The sequence below is a fragment of the Bombina bombina genome, chromosome 5 (genome assembly GCF_027579735.1).
Source record: "Bombina bombina isolate aBomBom1 chromosome 5, aBomBom1.pri, whole genome shotgun sequence".
Lineage (NCBI taxonomy): Eukaryota > Metazoa > Chordata > Amphibia > Anura > Bombinatoridae > Bombina > Bombina bombina.
Window position 1 is genome coordinate 375,913,299 of NC_069503.1, and position 24,316 is coordinate 375,937,614.

The 24,316-nt window shown below is 39.3% G+C and overlaps 1 protein-coding gene across 1 annotated transcript in view; it reads left to right on the forward strand.

The window, feature by feature from the left end:
- GALNT15 (polypeptide N-acetylgalactosaminyltransferase 15) overlaps window positions 1–24,316 on the forward strand; it is a 119,517-nt gene that overhangs the window by 26,541 nt on the left and 68,660 nt on the right. The window contains exon 4 of the mRNA XM_053714206.1: window positions 19,376–19,543. Coding sequence (XP_053570181.1) covers window positions 19,376–19,543 — 168 coding nt within the window. The remainder of the gene's footprint in view (window positions 1–19,375; window positions 19,544–24,316) is intronic.

Here is a 24,316-nt window from a genome sequence, read left to right on the forward strand (position 1 = left end):
AAAACAACCCAGAAGAGCAATTATACTCCCTTGGCCAACAACATCTACCCAGCTGTCAAACAACCGCACAATGTCGCAACAGATATATCTACCACTATACCCCTACCTGCGAAGTCCATCGGTACAGTCTGTGGGATCCTGCTGACAGATGAGAAATCATTAAGTACAGTGTCTGCTCGGGGGCTCGGGGTGGACTCCCGGGCCGACACAAGCACCAACACTTCCTGCCGGCTGGAGTCTCATTTGATAAAGGTTCAGAAACTCTAACTATGCCGTCCTGGCTTTTCACCCTCACGCATGACAATCTCCAAAACAAAGGTCTTAAAGGGACACTGAACCCAAATTTTCTTGTGTGATTCAGATAGAGCATGCAATTTTAAGCAACTTTCTAATTTACTCCTATTATTAATTTTTCTTCGTTCTCTTGCTATCTTTATTTGAAAAAGAAGGCATCTAAGCTATTTATTTGGTTCAGACCCTGAAAAGCACTTGTTCATTGATGGATGAATTTATCTACCAATCAGCAAGAACAACAAGTTCACCAAAAATGGGCCGGCATCTAAACTTACATTCTTGCATTTCAAATAAAGATACCAAGATAATGAAGACAATTTGATAATAGGAGTAAATTAGAAAGTTGCTTAAAATTGCATGCTCTATCTGAATCACAAAAGAAACAATTTGGGTTCAGTGTCCCTTTAATTATGCTTCAACTCAGCCCTGATAACATACCAGGTTTAAACAGAGAATATGGGTTATACATAATGCTGCTTAGGTCTATGTTTTCCTATTCTATAGTCTCATACTACCATATACTAGCATGTATTCTTTCCTGGATTTCATGGACACAGTTGAGTTGAAACTTTTATAATGAAGAATGGCACTATAATAAAGTTATATGTTAAGTTTTCTCATTATTTAGTGTATATTTTATTTGCTATTCTAAAAAAGATAGGGGCACCGCAAATGTTTCTTTACCATATAAGTACCTGTTCTGTGGCTTGCGGCCGGAGCCGTGGTGGGGACAAACGGCTTAGTTAATAATGTTGACATTATATTATGCTCTCATACAACTATTGTGCTTACTATCATACTTTGCATGTAAACACGTATACTTTTAACACTCCCCTGACAAGCAGTGACTAACTTCCCTTGACTTACCATCATACCCAAATCCCCATAACTACCCACCGGATAGCTCATAAACATCTAGCTATCACTCTAACCGACTCAATTATTGGCCACTAGATGGTCACATTAACATAACAAGGTGACATGCTTTAATATTTTACCTTTGAGCTGCAAAAAATATTTTCAATATACAATATATTTATCAAAAACAGAATGTATGCTTACCTGATAAATGTAATTATTTCCGAGCATAGAGAGTCCACAACACATTCTAATTACTAGTGGGATATTCACTCCTGGCTAGCTGGGATATTCACTCCTGGCTAGCAGGAAGAGACAAAGAGCACCCCAGTAGAGCTGTTAAGTATCAATTCCCTTACCCATAACCCCCAGTCACTTTGCCGAAGGGAACCGGAAAAAGAAGATAATACAAGGGTATAGAGGTGCCTGAGGACTAGACAAACAATTTTTTGTTTTCTTTCCTATGGCATGGAGAGTCCATGAAAAATTCTAATTACTAGTGGGAAACAATACTCAAGCAAGAGGACACAGAATGAATAGGGAGGGAGAACAAGACAGGCGGACCTAAACTGAAGGCACCACCGCTTCAAGAACCTTTCTCCCAAAAGAAGCCTCAGCTTTGTGGAATTTGGAAAAAGTATGAATAGAGGAACAAGTGGCCGCCTTACAGATTTGCTCCACAGAAGCTTCATTTTTGAAAGCCCATGAAGATAAAACAGCTCTAGTGGAATGAGCCGTAATTCTCTAAGGAGGCTGCTGTCCAGCTGTCTCATAAGCTAAACGGATAACACTTCTCAACCAGAGAGAAAGAGTGGTAGAAGTGGCCTTCTGACCCCTACACTTACCAGAGAAAACAATAAACAGGGCAGAATTCTGTCGAAAATCTTTAGTTGCTTGAAGGTAAAATTTAAGAGCACGCACAACATCCAAGTTATGAAAAAGACATTCCTTCTGGGAAGAAGGGTTAGGACAAAAAAAAGAAACAACAATTTCCTGATTAATATTGCGATCCGACACTACCTTAGGGAGAAACCCCAGATTTTGTACGAAGGACCACTTTATCAGCATGAAAAATAAGGTAAGGGGAATCACACTGCAGAGCCGAAAGTTTGAAACTCTATGAGCAGAAGAAATAGCAAGAAGAAACAAAACCTTCCAATATAGTAATTTAATACAGAATGCATTGGTTGAAACGGAGCCTGCTGCAAAACTCTAAGAACAAGGTTAAGACTCCAAGGAGGAGCAACAGATTTAAACACAGGCCTGATTCTGACCAAGGCCTGAACAAAAGACTAAACATCTGTCAGAACTGCCAGACGTTTATGCAGAAGAATAGACAGGGCAGAAATCGGACCCTTCAAAGTACTGACTGACAAACTCATCTCCAGGCCCTCCTGAAGAAAAGCCAAAATTCGAGGAACCCTTACTTTGTTCCAAGAAAAACCTTTTGAATCACACCAATGAAGGTATTTACACCCTACCCTATGGTAAATTCTGTGAGTAACTGGTTTACGAGCCTTGAGGCATAGTATCTATGACTTTTTTCAGAGAAGCCACGTCTAGCCAAACTTAGACGTTCAATCTCCAAGCAGTCAGCTTCCGAGAAACCAGATTTGGATGAAGAAAGGGACCCTGAAGTAGAAGGTCCTTACTGAAAGGTAACCTCCCTGGTGGAAGAGATGACATTGTCACCAGATCAGCGAACCAGATCTTGCGAGGCCCTGCAGGAGCTATTAAAATCACTGAAGCTCTCTCCTGTTTGATGCAAGCAATTACTTGTGGAAGCAATGCAAACGGAGGAAACAGTTATGCTAGATTGAAGCTCCAAGGAACCACTAGAGCATCTACCAGAACGGCTTGAGAATCTCTTGACCATGAACCATACTTTGGAAACCTGGCGTTTTGACGAGACGCCATCAGATCCAAATCTGGAACCCCCACCTGAGAGTTATCATTGTGAAAACCTCTGGGTGGAGAGCGCACTATCTGGGATGAAAAGTCTGCCTGCTTAGAAAATCTGCCTCCCAGTTGTCCACCCCTGGTATGTGGTTGGCAGAGAGATGGCAATCGTTAGACTCTGCCCACTGGAGAATGCGAGACACCTCCTTCATTGCCAAGGAACTCCAAGTTCCTCCCTGGTGATTGATGTAGGCCACGGAGGTGATGTTGTCCGACTGAAATCTGATAAATCAGACCAAAGCTAGTTGAGGCAAAGCTACTAAAGCATAGAAAATTGCTCTCAACTCCAAGATGTTTATTGGAAGAGACGACTCCTCTGGAGTCCACAGACCCTGTGTCTTTAAGAAAGCCCAAACTGCTTGCCAGCCTAACAGGCTGGCATTCGTGGTCAAAATCACGCAGGAAGGCCTCAGGAAGCATGTGCCCAGAGACAGGTGGTCCTGTGAAACCCACCATGAGAGTGAGACTGTTGTTGGGGAATCCAAATTGATCTTCTGTGAGAGATCTAAGTGGTCCCTGTTCCATTGACTGAGCATGCATAGCTGCAGAGGTCTGAGATGGAACCGAGCAAAAGGAATGATGTCCATAGAGGCAACAATCAGTCCAATCACCTTCATCCATTGAGCCACAGATGGACACATAGCAGACTGGAGAGACAGTCATGACAAGAAACATGAAGCTTGGATTTTCTGACATCCGTCAGAAAGATCTTCATGGACAGGGAATTTTTGATTGTTCCCAAGAAACAAACCCTTGTATCTGGAACAAGGAAACTCTTTCCCAGGTTCACTTTCCACCCGTGGGAATGTAGAATAAACAACAACATCTCGGTATAAGATCTTGCTAGATGAAAAGATGGCGCTTGAATTAGAATGTCGTCTTGATAAGGTGCCACAGCAATACCCTGGGACCTCACCACTGCCAGAAGAGCCCCCAGATACTTTGTAAAAATTCTAGGAGCTGTAGCAAGGCCAAAAGGAAGGCCAACAAACTGGAAATGTTTGTCCAGGAAGGCAAACCTTAGATACTGGTAATGATCCCTGTGAATAGGAACATGAAGATATGCGTCCTTCAGATCTATGGTCGTCATGAACTGACTCTTTTGGACCAAAGGAAGAATAGAACAGATGGTCTCCATCTTGAAAGACGGAACCCTAAGAAAATGATTGAGACACTTTAAGTCCAGAATGGGACACAAAGTGTCCTCCTTCTTGGGAACTACAAATAGATTTGAATAGAATCCTAGACCCTGTTCCTCTAGAGGAACTGGAACAATCATTCCCAGGAATGATAGGTCCTTTACGCAGTTTAAGAAGGTCTCTCTCTTTATCTGAGTCGCAAATAACCTTGACAGGTGGAACCTGCCCCTGGGAGGACAAGATTTTAATCCTATTCTGTAACCGTGGGATACTATATCTATGGCCCAAGGATCTGGAACATCACATATCCAAGCCTGCTGAAAAAAAGAAAACCTGCCCCCCACTTGATCCACATCAGGATCGAGGGCGGCCCCTTCATGTTGATTTAGAATCAATGGAAGGCTTCTTAGCTTGCTTCCCCCTATTCCAAGGCTGACTGGACCTCCAAGAAAATGTGGATTGATCTGACTTAGAAGAGGAAGACTTTTGTCCCTTAAAGTTACGAAAGGAACAAAAATTAGAATTCTGGCAACCCTTAGGTCTATTCTTTTTATCCTGAGGTAGGAAAGAACCCTTTCCACCTGTAATGTCAGAAATAATTTCTGCCAGACCTGGTCCAAACAAGGTTTTACCCTTATAAGGCAGAGATAAAAGCTTGGACTTGGATGTAACATCTGCATACCAAGATTTTAACCAGAGAGCTCTGCAAGCTAAAACAGTAAAACCAGAAAACTTACCACCCAACCTAAGGACTTGCATGTTGGCATCACAAATAAATTGGCTAGCTTGAGAGTCTTGATCCTGTCTTGGATCTCCTCTATAGTAGTATTTTCTAGGATAAGATTAGATAAATCATTGCACCAATAAGATGCTGCCCCTGCAACTTTAGCAATACTAGCAACAGGTTGCCACTCTAATCCCTGAAAATGTACATCTTCTTCAAAAAGGCTTCTTATCCATGAGATCCTTGAAAGAACAACTATCTTCAATAGGAATAGTAGTTCTCTTAACCCGAGTAGAGATAGCTCCCTCCACCTTGGGCAAAGTGTGCCACGAGTCACGAATAAAGTCAGCAACAGTAAACATCTTTTTAAAAACAGGGGACGGGGAAAAAGGAATCCCTGGTTTATCCCATTCCTGAGTTATAATATCTGCCATATGATCTGGAACTGGAAATACTTCCACAGATGAGGGTACATCATGTACCCTATTAAGCTTACTAGACCTCTTTGGATTCTCTGCAACAGATTCGGATTGTTCCAAAGTAGCAAGAACCTCCTGCAAAAGAACTCAAAGTTGTTCTAAACAAAATCGGAAATTAATCTCTTCTGAATCTGCAGAATTTGTCACTACAGTATCTGAATCTGACAATTCCCCCTCAGAAGCCACTGAAGAATCATCCTCATCAGATAATTGAGACAAACTGACTAACGCAGCTTTAGCAGAGTCAGCCTTACTAACATCAATATGTTTAGATTTCCTCTTTCAGAAACAGCAGAAGTAATCTGCGCAGCAAAATCCCCAGGTAAAAAAGCACCCCAAGAGTTTGAGAGGAACGGCAGGGCACTGCATGTGAAGCTTGGGAAGCTTGAGGCGAAAGCTAAGGCGTAGCTAGGATAATACTATCCTGAGAGACAGGAGGCTCAGGGAGAGACATCTTATCTTTAAACTTTAACGTTTTATTTTAGAATCCTATCAGCCAATCAGAATTCGAGGGACGCCATCTTGGATGACGTCATTTAAAGGAACCTTCATTCGGACTTAGGACTTCGGTGAGGAAGGATGGCTCCACGTCGGCTGCTTCAAGATGGACCTGCTCCGATCCGGATGGAAGAAGATAGAAGATGCCGCCTGGATGAAGACTTTGGACCCTCTGGAGGACCTCTTCTTGACGGATAGGATGAAGACTTCGGACCCTCTTCTATACCTCTTCTTGCCGGATAGGATGAAGACTTTGGACCCTCTTCTGGACGAATCGTGATACCCGGCTGGGTGAATACAAGGTAGGGAGATCTTCAGGGGCTTAGTGTTAGGTTTTTTGAGGGGGGTTTGGGTGGGTTAGATTAGGGGTATGTGGGTGGTGGGTTGTAATGTTGGGGGGGTATTGTATTGTTTTTTTCAGGCAAAAGAGCTGATTTCTTTGGGGCATGCCCTGCAAAAGGCCTTTTCAAGGGCTGGTAAGGTAATAGAGCTGTTAACTTTTTATTTTAGAATAGGGTAGGGCATTTTTTTATTTTGGGGGGCTTTGTTATTTTTTTAGGGGGCTTATAGTAGGTGTAATTAGTTTAAAATTCTTGTAATCTTTTTTTATTTTTTGTAATTTAGTGTTTGTTTTTTTTGTAATTTAGTGTTTGTTTTTTTTGGTAATTTAGTTTAGTTGATTTAATTGTAGGTAATTGTAGGTAGTTTATTTAATTAATTTATTGATAGTGTAGTGTTAGGTTTAATTGTAACTTAGGTTAGGATTTATTTTACAGGTAATTTTGTAATTATTTTAACTAGGTAGCTATTAAATAGTTAATAACTATTTAATAGCTATTGTACCTAGTTAAAATAAATACAAAGTTGCCTGTAAAATAAATATAAATCGTAAAATAGCTACAATATAATTATTTGTTATATTGTAGCTATATTAGGGTTTATTTTACAGGTAAGTATTTAGCTTTAAATAGGATTAATTTATTTAATAAGAAATAATTTATTTCGTTAGATTTAAATTATATTTAACTTAGGGGTGTTAGGGTTAGGGTTAGACTTAGCTTTAGGGGTTAATACATTTATTAGAGTAGCGGTGAGGTCCGGTCGGCAGATTAGGGGTTAATAATTGAAGTTAGGTGTCGCCGATGTTAGTGAGGGCAGATTAGGGGTTAATAAAATTTATTATAGGGTTTGCGAGGCGGGAGTGAGGCGGTTTAGGGGTTAATACATTTATTATAGTGGCGGCGAGGTCCGGTTGGAAGATTAGGGGTTAATAAGTGTAGGTAAGGTAGCAGCGACGTTGGGGGGGGGCAGATTAGGGGTTAATAAATATTATGTAGGTGTCGGCAACGTTGGGGGCAGCAGATTAGGGGTTCATAGGGATAATGTAGGTTGCGGCGGTGTCCGGAGCGGCAGATTAGGGGTTAATAATAATATGCAGGGGTCAGCGATAGCGGGGGCAGCAGATTAGTGGTTAATAAGTGTAAGGTTAGGGGTGTTTAGACTCGGGGTACATGTTAGGGTGTTAGGTGCAGACTTAGAAACTGTTTCCCCATAGGAAACAATGGGGCTGCGTTAGGAGCTGAACGCTGCTTTTTTGCAGGTGTTAGGTTTTTTTTCAGCTCAAACTGCCCCATTGTTTCCATTGGGCAGATTATAATATTAAGGTAAACTGGCCAGCATGTTAATTAGTTTATTATAAGCGTAGGATGTCCTAAGTTAGGCACCAAAACAAAACTTTACATGTTTTAGCCAGTGGATTGTAATACCAAATACGAATATCATGAGAGGGAGCGCAAAGTAGCGAGCCACATGCAATCAGTATTGCTTAACCTGGCCAGAACTGTTTAGTAAAAAATAAATATATACATTAAAAAATCTGATTATAACAATAGATGGACTGCTGTGTTCAGTATGTCAGGAGATTATTCTACCAGTAGATGGCACCAAAGCAGCAATCTCTCTTGGGTAAAGATGGCATTGGGACTGTTAGCCTAGCCCTATAGTCTCAAAAACCTCCAGTGTTCCTTAAAAACATATCTGTTTAGGGATGTGTACAACTTACTTTAAGATGTTTCTACTATTTATGTTTCCCTCCCTCTCAACTTCCCCATGTACTTCCTTTTAAGGGACATTCCGGTAAAAATATAAATGCACATAGATGAATTACGTCTCTGAATAGAAACATATTTGCATTGTATGTATATTGGCAACAATGCTTCTAATAAAAGTTATCACTGTTTTAGTGTTAGATTTTTCTTTGCACGTGCATGTGAAGTATAGCTAGATATTCTCAGTGCACTAGCATTTTAAATATTTCAGCTGCTCAGAGAACCAGTGGGGCTTGTATCATAACAACAATTAACAAATTGAGTCATTAGCAGATGGTACAAGCACCTTAGGCTCTCTGAGCAAGAGCTGTGTTCAAAATGCTGGTGCACGGTGCATACTTAAATACACTTTTGAAAGAGCAATAACTTTTACTAGAAGCATTTTTGCTAATGTATGTATATTATAAAAATCTGCTTCTGTGGCGATTATACTTAGTTTCCACCTTAGGGGGCGCATAAAAAAATGTACTACTATAACATATCTAACAAGACAAGCTATGAGTGATATTGCAATGTTATATTAAGCAATGAAATATACAATGGAAAATGCAATTAAGGACAAGTCAAGAATATTATCCTTACCTGTATGTTCACAGTCCATGGCTTCAGTCCCAAAATGAGTGGATCCAAAAATGCTGCGTGTGTTGAATACCTCTGGTGCTGGCTGCTTATCTCACATGATATCTCCTCCAAACTGAATTCTGTGAACAAAAGATCACAAAAGAGGGCACCTCTATATATTATATATATTATAAAAATGCATCTATTCAAAACTGAAATGTATTCATGTGGATTCCAATTTTGCCTGGAATGTCCCTTTAAAATGTAAGCTGACAAGTCCACCTGTCATGTTGATCATTTTATGTAAAGATGGTTTACAACTCACAGTGACTCAAGGGCAGGGCCCTCTACCTTTATGATTTAATGTCTTCTGATTAGTGTACCCCATAACTGTATACTTAATGTTACAGCACTGCATAATATATAGGCAGCGGTGCTTTATAAACAAACACCTCACTACAAAATAGCATTCTGCCGTGGGCTGCCTGAGCAGCTCAGTGCAGCGAACACTTCCAACGAATAAAGGAACTTTCAGCATGAAGTATTTTATAATTCATGGGGTCTATTTAAGAAGCAGCGATGCTGCCTCCGACCCACTCCGCTTCAGTTCAGGCTGAAGCGGAAGTTAAGAAGCAGCAGTCCTAAGACCGCTGCTCCTTAACTCATCCGTCACCTCTGAAGTGGTGGACAGAAATCCGCCCGATCGAATACGATCGGGCTGATTGACACCTCCTTCTAGCGGATCTGCAAGGGGTGATATTGCACCAGCAGTTCACCGGAACCGCTGGTGCAATGATAAATGCCGACAGCGTATGCTGTTGGCATTTATCGATGTGAGGCAGACATGATCCGCTATATCGGATTATTTTCGTCCGCACATTAATAAATGGACCCCCATGAATGAAAGTTCTCTTTATTTGTTCCAATTGTAAATCTTAGCTTTTCACAAACGCTAGGATTTACAATCACTTTAAAATCATTGGCAGCTAGGAAAATAAATAGGCAAAGTATGTATGATAGCCTTGATTGAATCAGACACAATGGGATAGATTTATTATATGCAGGGTGGACATCGCTAAATGCAGACAGCATACGCTGTCGGCGTTTAACATTGCACAAGCATTTCTTGTGAAAAAAACCCCCTGCACATTTGCGGCCTATTGGCTACTAGCAGGAGGTGTCAATCATTCCGATCCTGAAAGGTGGCGGACAAGTTAAGGAGCAGCGGTCTTACGACCACTGTTTCTTAACTTCAGTTTCCGGTGAGCCGGAAACTTCGGGTGGAGACAGCAGCATCTGCTGCTTGTTAAATCTGGCCCATTATCTTTATATGACTATTGTAATTGGATTTACATTTTTGTTATTTTTTTTGTACCTTAATAAAAGCTGGCAGCTGTTTCTTCCTATTGGTTTCGCACAGTGTCATGCAATATGACAAAGACAAATGTGTGCAAAAAAAAAATCTATGTTCAGCTAAAATATGTTCATTCTAATATCTCCCATTCATATATTTCATCTCTTACATGGCTCAACAAATATGCTTTTTATATTGTAAATAATAAGACTTCCAGTGACTCATTTTTTGGGAATGTTCACAGTTTGTGCTAAATGATAATAAAGCTGTAAAAGTTTGCATTTTATGAATACTGAGCTAAACATAAGGTTAGAGTAAAAAACACACACATAAACACATATGATAGTATTTTTCATTGTTTTGCACAATGATGTAAGAATATACGTTTTTCACTATAAATAACTTTGAAATAAAGTTTTCCCACGTTTCCAGGAAATGTGTACATGGGAATGTAGTAATTATATGCCGAGTTTTGTTGTTTTTATTTAGTTTCTCAGAGCCTAATATGTAAATTACAATATATTAAGAGCATGCACACTATTTTTAGCAGCTCAACTTGAACTAAAACATCTGTTTTCCAGTCCATAGCTAAATGAACTGCAATGGTAATTATCTTAGTTCATTCCATTTGAACTATTTTTTATGGACTCAACATAAAATTATACTGCTTGGGCTAATGTAGCAATACTTTTTTTTTCTCTATTTTCTACTTTATTACAGGACAGCCATCAAAAGAATGAATGAGGTATGGATTTTAGTAGTAATGCACTATAAATCTAACCAGAAAATGAGGGGAAATGGAGATTTTCAGTGTCTATATTTGAACCTGTTTAAACAAAACATCTTGCTCTTAGTAAACCAAAAGGGTGAGGTCTCTAAAAGAGTATTAATAAGCTCCTGCTATCATGTAAACAGTCCACCATACACTTTTTAAAGTACATTAAGCACAAAATGTAATTGTGTACCTTTGCCTCTATTTTCTGAGATGCTGGAGGTTAAAGTACTTGAGGTCAGTGGCCCACAGCCATTTTATGGGAGGGGCAGAGTCATGCACAAAGGGTCAGGCAGTGGGCATGCCACGGCAATGTGTGGCAGAGGCATGAGCATGGGTAAAACTGGTACAGTGTCAGTACAGCGACGGGCTGCAGGCAGGAAAAAGGCCAAACTTCCAAACCTGTGAGAATCCCACAGGATGTTTAGGAGGTATATAATTGCTTATAAAACAATTAATGTAAAGGTATGTTAAATACCAAAAACAGAGACCAAAAAGCAAATTCTGTATCTTTAAAATGCTGCAAATCAGTATCTGGTTTAGACAATTTGCATTTAAAAAAATAAAAAAAGGTTACAGACAGTTTTTCGTTTATTTACGCAGCATGGGGCAAGCAAAGTATGTAGCCCCTTAACGACCAGCAGCGTACCCTGTACGGTGATGGTCGTTAAGCTCTTAAGGACCAGCGTACGACGCTGCTGTCCTGGGCCTCTCTCTGCCACGATCTCAGTAACAGTAGCATGATCGCACTATTTCTGCATGCCCCACGAGTGGGGCAGTGCAGAAGTAGAGTAGCAGAATGACTATGTGTCCCTCTCTGCATTGGTAGCGGCGGTGCCGATTATTGGTGGTGTGTGCGGGTTAGGAGGGAGACGGGTAGGCGGCCCATTGCTGGAGGGGCAGGAATGGTGAGACCACTATGGTACAGAAAATAATCATTGCAGAGAGCAGCAGGGAAGGGAAATGAGGTAGAGGGGGATCCTATAGTAAAGGGGGGATTAGAGGGTAGGAAATCGATCAGAAGCAGGGTAAATGAGGTGGGGGCAGCTACACTACAGAAAAAAATGTGTGTTTTTTTTTTATTAAATAGAAAGGAAAAAATATAGAAAACTGGGTACTGGTAGACAGCTGCTAGTACCTAAGATGGCAGAAATTACTTAGAGGGGGGAGGGTTTGAGAGCTTTTTTTGCAGGGATCGGGGAGGTGGAAAGGTAAGGGGGTAATCGTACACTGAAGAAAATAAAAATAATAATAATAATAATTAAAAAAAAAAGGTCTAAAACTACATACTGGCAGACTGTCTGCCAGTACCTAAGATGTGGGTGTCCAGTGCAGAAGGGGGGAGGGAAGAGAGCTGTTTGAGAGGGATCAGTAAGTGGGAAGTGTAAGGTGGGAGGGTAATCTCTACACACAGAGGCCTATTTAACAACGGTCTTGCGGATCAGTCCGCAAGACCTCGCTGAATGCGGAGAGCACTATGCTCTCCGTATTCAGCATTGCACCAGCAAGTCACAAGAGCTGCTGGTGCAACGTTGCCCCCTGCAGACTCGCGGCCAATGGGCCGCCAGCAGGGAGGTGTCAATCAACCCGATCGTACTCGATCAGGTTGAATTGTGGCGATTTAGACCGCTGCTTCATAACTGAAGACTCGCCAGAAACACAGGCCCGCAAGCTTTTTACGGAGCTTGATAAATGGGCCTGTAAAGCTAAAATAAACCTTACAAACTACCTAATTAACCTTTTCACTGCCGGGAATAATAGAAGTGTGGTACACAGCTGCAAATAGCGGCCTTCTAATTACAAAAAAAAGCAATGGCAAAGCCATATGTGTCTGCTATTTCTGAACAAAGGGGATCCCAGAGAAGCTTTTACAATCATTTGTGCCATGATTGCACAAGCTTTTTTTAAATAATTTTAGTGAAAAATTTCAGTGAAAAAACCTAAAGTTTGTGAAAAAGTTAACAATTTTTTTTCATTTGTCCTGTGAACACTCTGCTTGTCCCAGTCTCCTTGGAGAGGCTAAATGTTTTTGTTTGCCAGGATCAAGGGTGATAAGATAAACATACTCACCTGGATTTACAAGTAGTTTGTAGAGTTTTGTAAATTATTACTAACGTGACAATTTTAATTAACAGATAATATTTTGCTGTTTAGTATTTAATTACTGATAAACTTCATATATTAAACATGGCTTTAAATTATTTATATCTATCTATGTTTTAGGTGAAACAGTTGCTTCATATATCAAACAGGTGGTTAACAAAAGTGGGCAAAAAATTCAGTATTGAAAGAGAGACAACGATATTGGGAAAATATGCAGGTAAAGCATGAAAACCACACAGGAGGGTTTGGGAGAAGAAATGTGACGTAAAACAAAGAAAGCTATAGGGGCTGAATGAAAAAAGTTGCTGAAAGATTGTGGCGAGAGGAATGTGATAAAATCATAATTTATCATATTCAATTTAACAGATCTGTGACTGTATTTGTCTCAAAGATGAAACCCACAGCTGTTTAAAAAAATTAATATATTGGAGTTTTAAGAGACATGAAACACAAAACTTTTCTCTTTCATGATTCAGACAGAGGGGACGATTTATTAAAGTGGGACGGACATGATACGATGTAGCGTATCATGTCCGCTGCATATCGATAAATGCCGACAGCATACACTGTCGGCATTTATCAGTGCACAAGCAGTTCTTGAGTATTCAGAAATAGGATTGATGTTTTCCTTTTAACATGTCTCCGATTATGAAGTTTAATTTATGTTTTACCATGTATACTTTCCCATAAGTCCTTTTTCTAATTAGTCCCTTTCTGTTTCATACGTGTATATACGGTAATACTTCATCTATGCACATAAGCACTTATTAGCTTTCAGTGGCGTCACTAGGGGGGGGCGGGGGGGGCGGGCCGCACCCGGGTGACACCCTCCAGGGGGTGACACCAAAAAAAAAAAAAAAAAAAAAATTTTTTTTTTTTTTTTTTACATTTTATTGAAATTCAAAGAAATACAATGTTGAGATGCATAGATTATTTTATTAGAGGCTGGCATTTGTGAACATTAGTGGGACTGGGGAAGTTGTAGACACACAATTTTTTTGCCCCTTGAGCCAGTGCTGCAATTTCAACAAATAGTTTTCCCGGCTGCTTTTGCTTGTTTGTACTTTGCTCCTCCCCTGCCCAATTTCACTATGAATGTTGTGGGTGTGCCGTGGGGCTTGCAAAGTTGCGCTGCTAGCCTAAACCTGCCTGCCTATCTGTGCTCACTGCTCAGTGACACGCGGCCCAGGGCTGTGCACTGACAGACTTGGAACAGAGTCAGAGAGCAGAATTTTCATAGTTTGTGCGCCTAAACCTTTTCTTCAGTGATTTATTTTAGAGTGCTCTGTTTATCTTTCATTTGATGTTCTGCTGAGCCAGGGAGGAGCTCTAGGCATGAGCTTCATAATTAATGCAGTGCAGTTTACATATTTTGTATGTGTGTGTGTCTGAGTTTTTGTGTGTCTCAGTGTTTTTGTGTGTGTGTTTTTGTGTGTGTGTTTTTGTGTGTGTGTCTGAGTGTGTTTCCGAGTGTTTGTGTGTGCATCTGAGTATGTTTTTAAGTGTGTCTGAGTGTTTGTATGTGTGTATGCCTGTGTTTTTGTGTGTGTCTGCTTTCTGGGGGGGGGTGACACCATGACTTACCGCACCGGGTGACACCAACCCTAGTGACGCCACTGTTAGCTTTCTGTATTTGAGTCTACCATTCTCTGTAAACTTGTATTAATTTGAAATTAAACATTTATGATAAATTATGAAATTCTGGACTTTAGACCTTACCAGTGTTGATTTATGTGAAGTATAAACGAGAAAATGTCCTGTACCACTCATTGTACTAGCAATCGTCCACCTTTAGTCATTTAGTCTTGTAGTATAGTCATGATTTTATGTAATCTATCACAGAACGGTGTGCATCATAAATTTTATAAACTTTTAATTAAGTCCACGCTTACGATTAAGGCAACTAATGCCGAAACATGTCAGGCGTGTTCTCGCCGTCTTTTAACTTTGACTAAATAAAGACTGATTTTATTCTATTTCATCTTGGAGCGTGCTGGCAATATTTTCTTTCAACTTGCTGCATTATTCCTGCTGCCTGGTGCCTCCGCTTAAGTGGATCAGCGTTTGCTGATTGGAGCCATTGAGGGTCACGTGGTGGAGGAGTGTCTACCTTCAGCGGTGTGTTCCACATAAGAAGTAGGAAGCAGAGCCAATGGGAAACTGAGTCTACGGCAACCGCTGTCACACTTTACACCTCGGCTACCCAAGTACTCTCCTCATGTAGGAACCGCAGCGAATCCCCTCTACAGATGAGAAGGCTGCATCTCCACTTCAGAGGGCAGTGAGGTTACTAGTCTCGTGGACGGAGACGCCTCTTATATTTGGGATTGTTACTGCTTGTCTTCACAGAGAGAGGGACCCATATATTTTCCACAGCTTGCCTGCTTCTACATTTTGCCTATTGCTTAGTGCATTTTGCCTGTTGCTGATTAACACTGCTGCTTCTTTTGGGACACACGCTCATTCCTGGCATATACTGCATGCTGTTTGCCTTAACACTCTGCATTTCCACCTTTCTACTACGTCTGTTGTTTTGAGCTGGCTGTTCAGCTATTGTATATATTTTTGATAGGCCAATCATGACACGCGATCCCCACGCCCCCTTGTACACATCACTAATGTCGTTCTGTGAACACACGCCTACCATACACGTCTCTCAAGATTGACTATTTGGGCCCAGAGGGGCACCACAATACAAATACACAACAAGTGACTTGGGGTAAAAAATAGCCATTCGGCAAACTCCCTAAGCTTATATCCCATACAGGCAACTTTAAACCATCCTCAAGAGTAAGTTGAATGGCACTAATAGTGATAGTAATTAAACTCCCTTTAGATTCATTTCCTATAATTTATAGAATTAGGAACAATAGGTAGATTGATTTTTTAAAAGATTGTGCTTGTTAGTAAGAGACATATGCCTGAGGAAACAGCTTGTTGTAGCTGAGAAACGCGTTGCAAGTGTCCAAAGGGGAAATTGTACCTCCCTGATTTTAAGAATTGTTTTTATTCTGTTTTAATAAACCAAACTCTTTATACTACAAGCACAAGTCTGTTTGAGAGGAGTGAGTCTGCTAGACCACACTATCATTGGAGCAGTGAGCTGGGACACAGAGATCCCAGTCTGTGTCATTCAGCACATTGGTGCTGCCACAATTGTGAGTTCAGCGATTTCTATTTATCCATCCGCTTGGTACACCACAGTGTCACCCTAGGAGGCTCCCTCTGTTGTTTGTGTCTCCACACAGATTGTTTATCACCCGAATACTAAGGAGCGGAGTAGCCCTGAGAAACTTCCATACTCTAGTCACCTAGATGAGAAGATTCCCCAATGGTTTCTCTTATGACCCAGAATTGATCTAGGATATCTGTAAAGGAGCTGACATAGCCATTACCATCGTTATTACGCTGGACTCCAGTTAACATAACATCTTGTTTGTGTTCATTTATGGTTATTGTGGCTACACACGGTCATTGAAGTATATATATCCAGCTGCACTTATTCATTCTTTGTATATATATATATATACATACATACATGTATATTGTATTAATATAACTGGTCCTAATTGTGCTATCACGTCTAGAATTTGATTGTATATTTGTTCATTTGGCAGCTCTAGCTAGGCGCCCCCTAGGGACCATAGTTATTCATTGGTATTGGTTGTTTTTTACACCTTCACTGCTAAGCCTTTTTCACTCCCCCGTGCTTAGCTGATTGTTAGCATTTTTTGCAGCATCCAAATCTGAAAGAGAGGCTTTAGATTGTTGTAATAAAAACCAGAGGGTCCCATTTGTGTCAGGGTACAAAATAAAGCACATTTTTGACAGGTGTGAAGGACAGATACATATGTGCATTACAACATAATGCAGAAAAAATGCACCCAACAATTTTGCATGATGTCTCTCCATGTCGGCCGGTAATCAGGACCATATAATCCCAAGGTGAGAAGAGTACGAATGACATGCTCTAAAGAATTAGAGTGTAACAATGTCCCTTTAACAGGGCATTAAAGCAAATAAACTTATTCCCCCTTTTTGGGAATCGGAAACTCAGAGATAGATTTGAAAATTAAAGGATTAGGAAATGATTCTTAAACGTAATAAGAATATGCAGAAGGCAAAAAGTACATAGGGAAGACAGATGATGTTAAGCATCTACACTACAACTAAGAAATGCAGCAGGAATTTAACAAGCATGAAAGCCTTAGTCTACCTACCTGTCCTGAGGATAAAAGCAAAATGAATGAAGCAAGAGGGTCTGTATACTCCTTTTAAAGCTGTGAAGTATTCACCCTGTTTTCTCCATCAGTGAGGTTGGCCTTTCTCATTAGTGAAACCGATCATTGATTTATATGGTAGAGTTAGAAATAAAATCCAAAAAACATAACGTTCTGTATCTTGACTTATATCCCTGGATACTCTCTGCCTCGCCCCACAAGACTCTCCCCTAGTTTTGAAAGCTTCAAGCGCTCCCTAAAGACTCTACTGTTTAGGGATACATACAACCTATGCTAACCTTACTTTATACCAGTTCCACTCCTCCATTGCTATACCCTGAACCCCTTAGCATGTAAGCCTAAGAGTCCAGCTGTTTGTAGATCACCTTCTTAAGAGCTGACTAAAACAGTGCAACTCTTGGCAGGGCCCTCTACCCAGTTGATCCCTATAATTGTTTTGTTGTACTCCGCCTTTGTTAATAGCGCTGCAGAATCTGTTGGCGCTCTACAAATAACCGATAATAATAATAATATTCATCAACAAGAGAGTCCTGAGAGGCGAAATTGACCACTCACCATTTAACCCATTCTTTCTGACCGCTTTTCCATTCTTGGTAAATTTCTAAAAGGCTAAATCACAAGGAAAGGGATTAGTATTATCTAGAGATATGAGCCAAAATATAGACATTCCCATCTGAAAAATGTTGGTTTAGTTTGTCTTAAAGAGAATTTTATTCATTTAATTGCTTGTTGATGATAATTGTAAAGGATGTGTGCCTGACTCTTGTGATACTCCTGTCAAGAAAAACGAATAATAATGAGAGGAGGAATTATCAATATTGCATTTAATATATTATTTTTTCACTTTTATATGTTTATGTATATCCGGTTGAAAGCTTTGTAATTTGTAAAAAGTTCAATAAAACATATTAAACAGTATATACATTTCTGTATTTTGTATTTCATTCCTAATACAGCCAAAACAAGAAACTGTTCAGCGCTTCCCTAAAGGATCACACTAGCCTAAAACATGCCCTCTAACCAAGGCAAGTACAAAAATATGAAGGAATTATATAGGAAGTACACACAAAAGCTCTTAGAGCGTAATTTTTTTTATTTAATGCGTGTGTACACCTCTAAAGAATAAAAAAATCACACAGTATGGAGCACCACAAATATACTTATCTGTTATTGCAAGCTAAACCAAAAACATTAGTAGCAGATTAGAAGAGCAAGTCATCACACATAAAAAATCATAAAAAAACAATGTTAAATCAGTGTTAAGTCCTTTTAGGAAATAAGCATGCCTTAATGCCTTAATTGATGGTTTATGTCCTCTGTATAATCGATATGCTGCTCCTTCTTAGCCCACTGGTGTGTACTCCGTGGCTGAAAAAAACATGTATCAGATGAATCTGTAAAACAGAATATATGGAGCGCAACAAAGTGCACAAAGGATCTAAATGTAGTATTAAAAGCACCAATTTATTAAAAAAGCAATTAAAATTATGCACTCACAAGGATACCCTTAAACATATGAGGTATGTAGTGGCAGTGGTTAACAAGTTGGTTCCCTCAGAGCCATTATTTCAAGGATCCACACTAGGGCTAGTTTGTGTCAAGCTCCCATGTCTTGAGTAACAGTGGTCTGTAAAGCCGGCTTCAGTCCGACCGTCACTGTGGCCTTGCCCAGTTTACACATCAGAAGACAGAAGTGTACTTACTGCGCCAGTCGGACTGAAGCCGGGTTTACAGACCACTGTTACTGAAGACACACGATCTCCGTTTTGACCTTTATCTGTGCTGGTTAATCTTTTTGGCAGAGCCAATTGGAAACGAAAGGGAAACCACAATTCTTTCTGGGGACTCGTTGCATATACAGGAGCTTGACATAAACTAGCCCTAGTGTGGATCCTTGAAATAACTGCTCTGAGGGAACCAACTTGTTAACCACTGCCACTACATACCTCATATGTTTGAGAGTATCCTTGTGAGTGCATAATTTTATTTGCTTTTTTAATAAATTGGTGCTTTTAATACTACACTTAGATCCTTTTATGCACTTTGTTGTGCTCCAAGTATTCTGTTTTACAGATTCATCTGATACCTCTAAAGAATACATACAATTTTCAGAATTAACATACATGGGACTTTATCTCTGTATTTCTCTTCCTTACGGATCTGTATATGGACTTTTACTATTTAATGGACATTTTATTTGAATATATTCTTTTTATTATATTTTATTTCTTATAATTCTGAAATACAGACTTGGAAACGTAATGAATTCCCTTTTCCTTCAACAGAAATTGTGTAGTCTCCCCTGTTCTAGATGTGATTGACTGGAGGACATTTGACTATCATCATTCTGCTGATCTGCGGCAAGGAGTATTTGATTGGAAACTAGATTTTCACTGGGTTACTCTACCAGAGCGTGAAGAGAAGGTACGACAATCCCCCATCATTCCGTTCAGGTAATATTTAAAGACAAGGCCCCCAAAAAATAAAGTTGTTGTTGCAATGTAATCCAAACTATTATTTTATCTCCATTTTAAAATGTTTTAAAATATTTTTTTAGTAAAAGAGCAAAACAATTTTTTTCTGATTCTGAGTGCCAGAACAACTTTATTTTTTAGATATAATCATCAATATCACCATACAGTAAGTTTCGTGTTACCTCCTGAATATTTATGGTATTGGTTTTATATGTAAGAAGATTTCTGTATACCTGAACAAACAAACTTAAAGGGAGAGAAAAGTCAGAATTGGGTGCATTTCAATATTAAATAGAACCATTTTTGCATTATATTTTAATTAGCAAAAAATGCTTCTAGTAAAAGTTATGCATACGCATATATGCGGTGAGGGCCTGTGCACCAGTATTCAAACACTAGATCTTCACACCCCCACCAGCTCTCTGAGCTTGAATACTGGTGCACGGGCCTACACAACATATGTGCATATGCTTTATAAATTAGAGAGAAGAAAAAGAAAAGAGTTCTTATAAATAGCACTCTATAAATTATTGTGTTTAGACACAAAAATGGTGGCTAAAAATAAATGTAGCCACCCACACTGATACAAATACTGCAATCAGGTACAAGATCTAAATGATATGTAATTTATTTGCCTAGAATCAAACAAAATAACAAACTAACAAAACCTCATACTTCCTGATATTTAAAACAAAAGTCCATGGGGTCGATTTATGAAGCAGCGAATGCTGCTTCCGACCCACTCTGCTTCAGTTCTGCCTGAAGACCGTAGCTCCTTAATTCGTCCGACACCTCTGAGGTGGTGGACAGCAATCAGCCCGATCGAATACGATTGGGTTGATTAACACCCCTTGCTAGTGGCCGTTTGGCCGTGAATCTGCAGGGGGCGGTATTGCACCAACAGTTCACAAGAACGGCTGCACTCATGCACATTTCAAATTTGACCTTTCTATTCCTTTAATTACGGACTAAACATAAAAGATATGCACTTACTTACTTAAAAATGAAAGGTTTTGCAGTGTAACACTACCCTCCGGCTTGAGCTGCTGTGTTTGCTGTATTGTACCATATCCCATCTACCTACATATTTGCATTGTACTATCTAACATTTCCTCATTCATAGGGGCCGAATTATCAAGCTGAGAATGCAGCAGTTTCTGTGCGAGCCATAAGGCTCGCAGGAAACATAAGTTAAGAAGCAACGATCTTAAGACCGCTGCTCGTTAATCCACCACCTCTGAGGCGGCGGACAACAATCATCCCGATCAGATAGGATTGGGATGATTGACACCCCCTGCTAGCGACCAATTGGCTGTGAATATGCAGAGGGCGGCATTGCACAAGAATTTCTCTAGAAATGCTTGTGCAATGTTTAATGCCGACAGCGATGTCGGGCGGACATGGTCCGCTATAGCGGATCATGTTCGCCCAACACTTGATAAATCGTCCCCCTAGTCTTAGTTTCCATCTCTCAATCACTCCTTTTCTTTCCGCTCTCATTACATTTCTACTGTCAACCTTATTTTCCAGGGTTTTTCTTACACTCTGGGGCTGATTCCCTAAAGGTCTATTACTGTTCAAGATTATTACATTTTATTTGTACTGTTTGCCAAATCGTCTGTTTAAATCATCTATAGTGTTTGCAAGTGATAGAGAAACGGTTATGAAAACAGATACAATCACATCATAAGTCTGATGTAGTGATGGTTTATATTATTATAAGTCATTTTGTATGACGTTACTACCTTTACTGCTTTTTTTCATTTCCTCTGTAAAGATTTTCTTCAAATAACATTTTCATAATTGCGTATGTCATGTAAACTACTCTATACTGCAATATTATGTATGTATCATGCAATAATGCTACCTGCTTCTTTTCAACACTCCGTAAATTCTACCCTGAAACAGGAATCTGCTTTTCAAAATTCCAAATGTTCATTTAATAATTGCTCTTGTTTTACTATGTGCTTCATTAAATGCTGTTTGTGGAGATTACATAGCATTTGCAACAGACACCAGTGAATATTGGTGGTAACATGTGCAACCAGTATTCCCTGGAAAATAATAATCTTTTTAAGTTTTTCAATAATAATACACCTATATGTAATCAATTTATTTTAAATTGACCTTAAAATCAATCCATTTGATAGGCTTCCATTTCATTGTAATGCTAATAATAAAGACATTATTTTGTACTTTTTGTCACATGCCATTCTTTTCCTCTTTATATATATTTCAGGTCATTGGTGACGTTCACCAATGTATACACATGTGTAGCATTTCAGTCATTATCATTGCAAGCAATGATTAGAAACGTATAAAACAAGTTCCAATCACTAGGAGAGCACTTGCATCTCAATATAAAACATTCAAAGAACTAAACATTTATCACACTGATCTGTGTGGTATAATGCAGTTATCCTGGTCTCAATAGAAGATATGGTATACATGTGATAATGATGATCAGGCAGCTACTTTCAGACAATCCAGACAAATGGTATCATAAAGTCTGATATTCAAGATATTCAAATGAAAGTAAAAGGGCTCCACACATGCATGATTTTGTATTACAAAATTCACATATAATATGTAGTCAACACACAGTTTGACGAAGCAATATATTATAGTGCAAACATGCAGGATGACATTCACAGCAACCAGATTGTGGAGAACCCGTCTCTGTACTTTTAAATGTATATATATATATATATATATATATATATATATATATATATATATATATATATATATATATATATATATATATATATATATATATATATATAGAACCTATATGTAATACATATATATATATATTTGTATAGACATATATATATATATTTTTAAGATATTTGAAGTATTTCTGATAAAGAACAAAACAAAGAATTTACTTTGGATATGTTATACTGTATGTCAAGGTGTTTGACTGGTAAGGGCTCAAAGTTGTATCTATATACTGTATATATATATGTGTGTGTGTACATAAATACATATATATTTGTGTGTATGTATCTATGTATATACATGTGTACACATATATACATACACACACCTCTGAGCCCTTACCTGGCAAACATCTTGACATATGCCATACCCTTTTAAACACTCTTTTTACATTTATTTTAATAATAAAGTTATATTTTATATGTATAAATATGAGTGTGATGGGGCGGAGCCTGGAGGAACATGGAGACTGTTGCATAAGTTAATCGCTTCATGCAAGCAGCTAGAAAAAGAGCATTAAACTTTGGTGCTGCAGCGGTTTATACATAGAGGGGGTGGAACAGTATGCCCTAACTGATGGATCAATCCTGAGGCGCTAATCTTATGTGGGGACATCCCCTTCTCTTTCAGCAAAGACAGTAAGAACAACAGGAGCTAGCGAGAGCAGCCAATTTGCCCATCCACGTGGAGGATTTCTGAGACCGCACTGGAGATCCAGAGTATAGCGGCATAGATGACTACAGGAGAAACAAAACAAGTATAACCTCTTGGAAGCGTATTTTACATGCCTGCGCATAAGAAGAGAGGTTAGAAGCAAACAGATGCGGCCTCAAAGCAATTAACTACGCACCTATGAATGCGCAACTAATTCTCCAATAGTTACATGATAATAGCTCCAAGTGAATTGCGAAAAGGCAGGGGGCAGAATATGGTAACATCTCTGAAAAAGACAAATATATACCCCTAACTTCTTAAAATATTGACATGTCATAAGGGGAAACTGAAAAAGTTGGGAAGGTCTCACATATTCACTGCAAACATGAGGATGTGTATTATATGATGTAACAGAGGGCTGAGGATTGCATAATAGCCGAAATCTGCCATCAGAGGGACATAAGTGCTATCATAAGAGTCGTATACTATTAAACAATAAGGCCTATCTTCAGCTCTTATAGTCACTCATTTTATAGTGGCTGTGCTGATGTTTGATGCTGTGAGCTGGAAGGCCATCTGCAGCCTGAAATTTGTCATGATTTAGTATAACACTATTAATTGTACTTCAGGATCTGAAACACTCAGGATCTGGGGACACAGTTCCTAATACAGAGGATATCAAGAAGTAGTGCTGCCAAAAAACAGGAATGTTGGCTAGAAAACAGAACAAACTTAATTTATTAGGGAAATCATCTGCAGCAAGCTTGTTCTTTAAGTCTTCCAAAGGAGAGAAATCCAGCGAAATACAAAAGACACTGGATGAGGAAGATATTGATTCAGATTCTAACTCCATCGCCTTAGAGGAGGACCTCACCCCTGTTACGAAAGCCGACATTAAGGCATTGGTTTTGAAACAGGACACCTCGGAGAATTTTGATAAACTGTGGGAAAAGATTGATGCAATGCATACCACAGTGACCAACAGTTTAGCCAATATCAAGCAAGACATCCAAGATCTTGGCAATAGAGTTTCTACTCTGAAAGAAAATGAAAGCTTGGTTCAAGACAAAGTCACCTCTATATCTACACAGGTCTCTTCTTAAACCCAATCTATAGAACTTATCCAAGACAAATTGGAGGACCTTGAGAACCGTAGCCGAAGATGCAAAATTAGGTTAAAAGGTGTTCCTGAATCTGTCACTCCAAATGAACTAGATAAATGTTTGAGACAACTCTTCAAGGCAATCACCGGCTTAAATGAGGATGGTATCTTCCAGATGGAGAGAGCTCATAGAGCCTTGAGGGCTCGCCCTAAAGGTTATAATCCACCACGTGATGTTATCGTGAAGATGTTCAGATTCCAAGAGAAAGAGG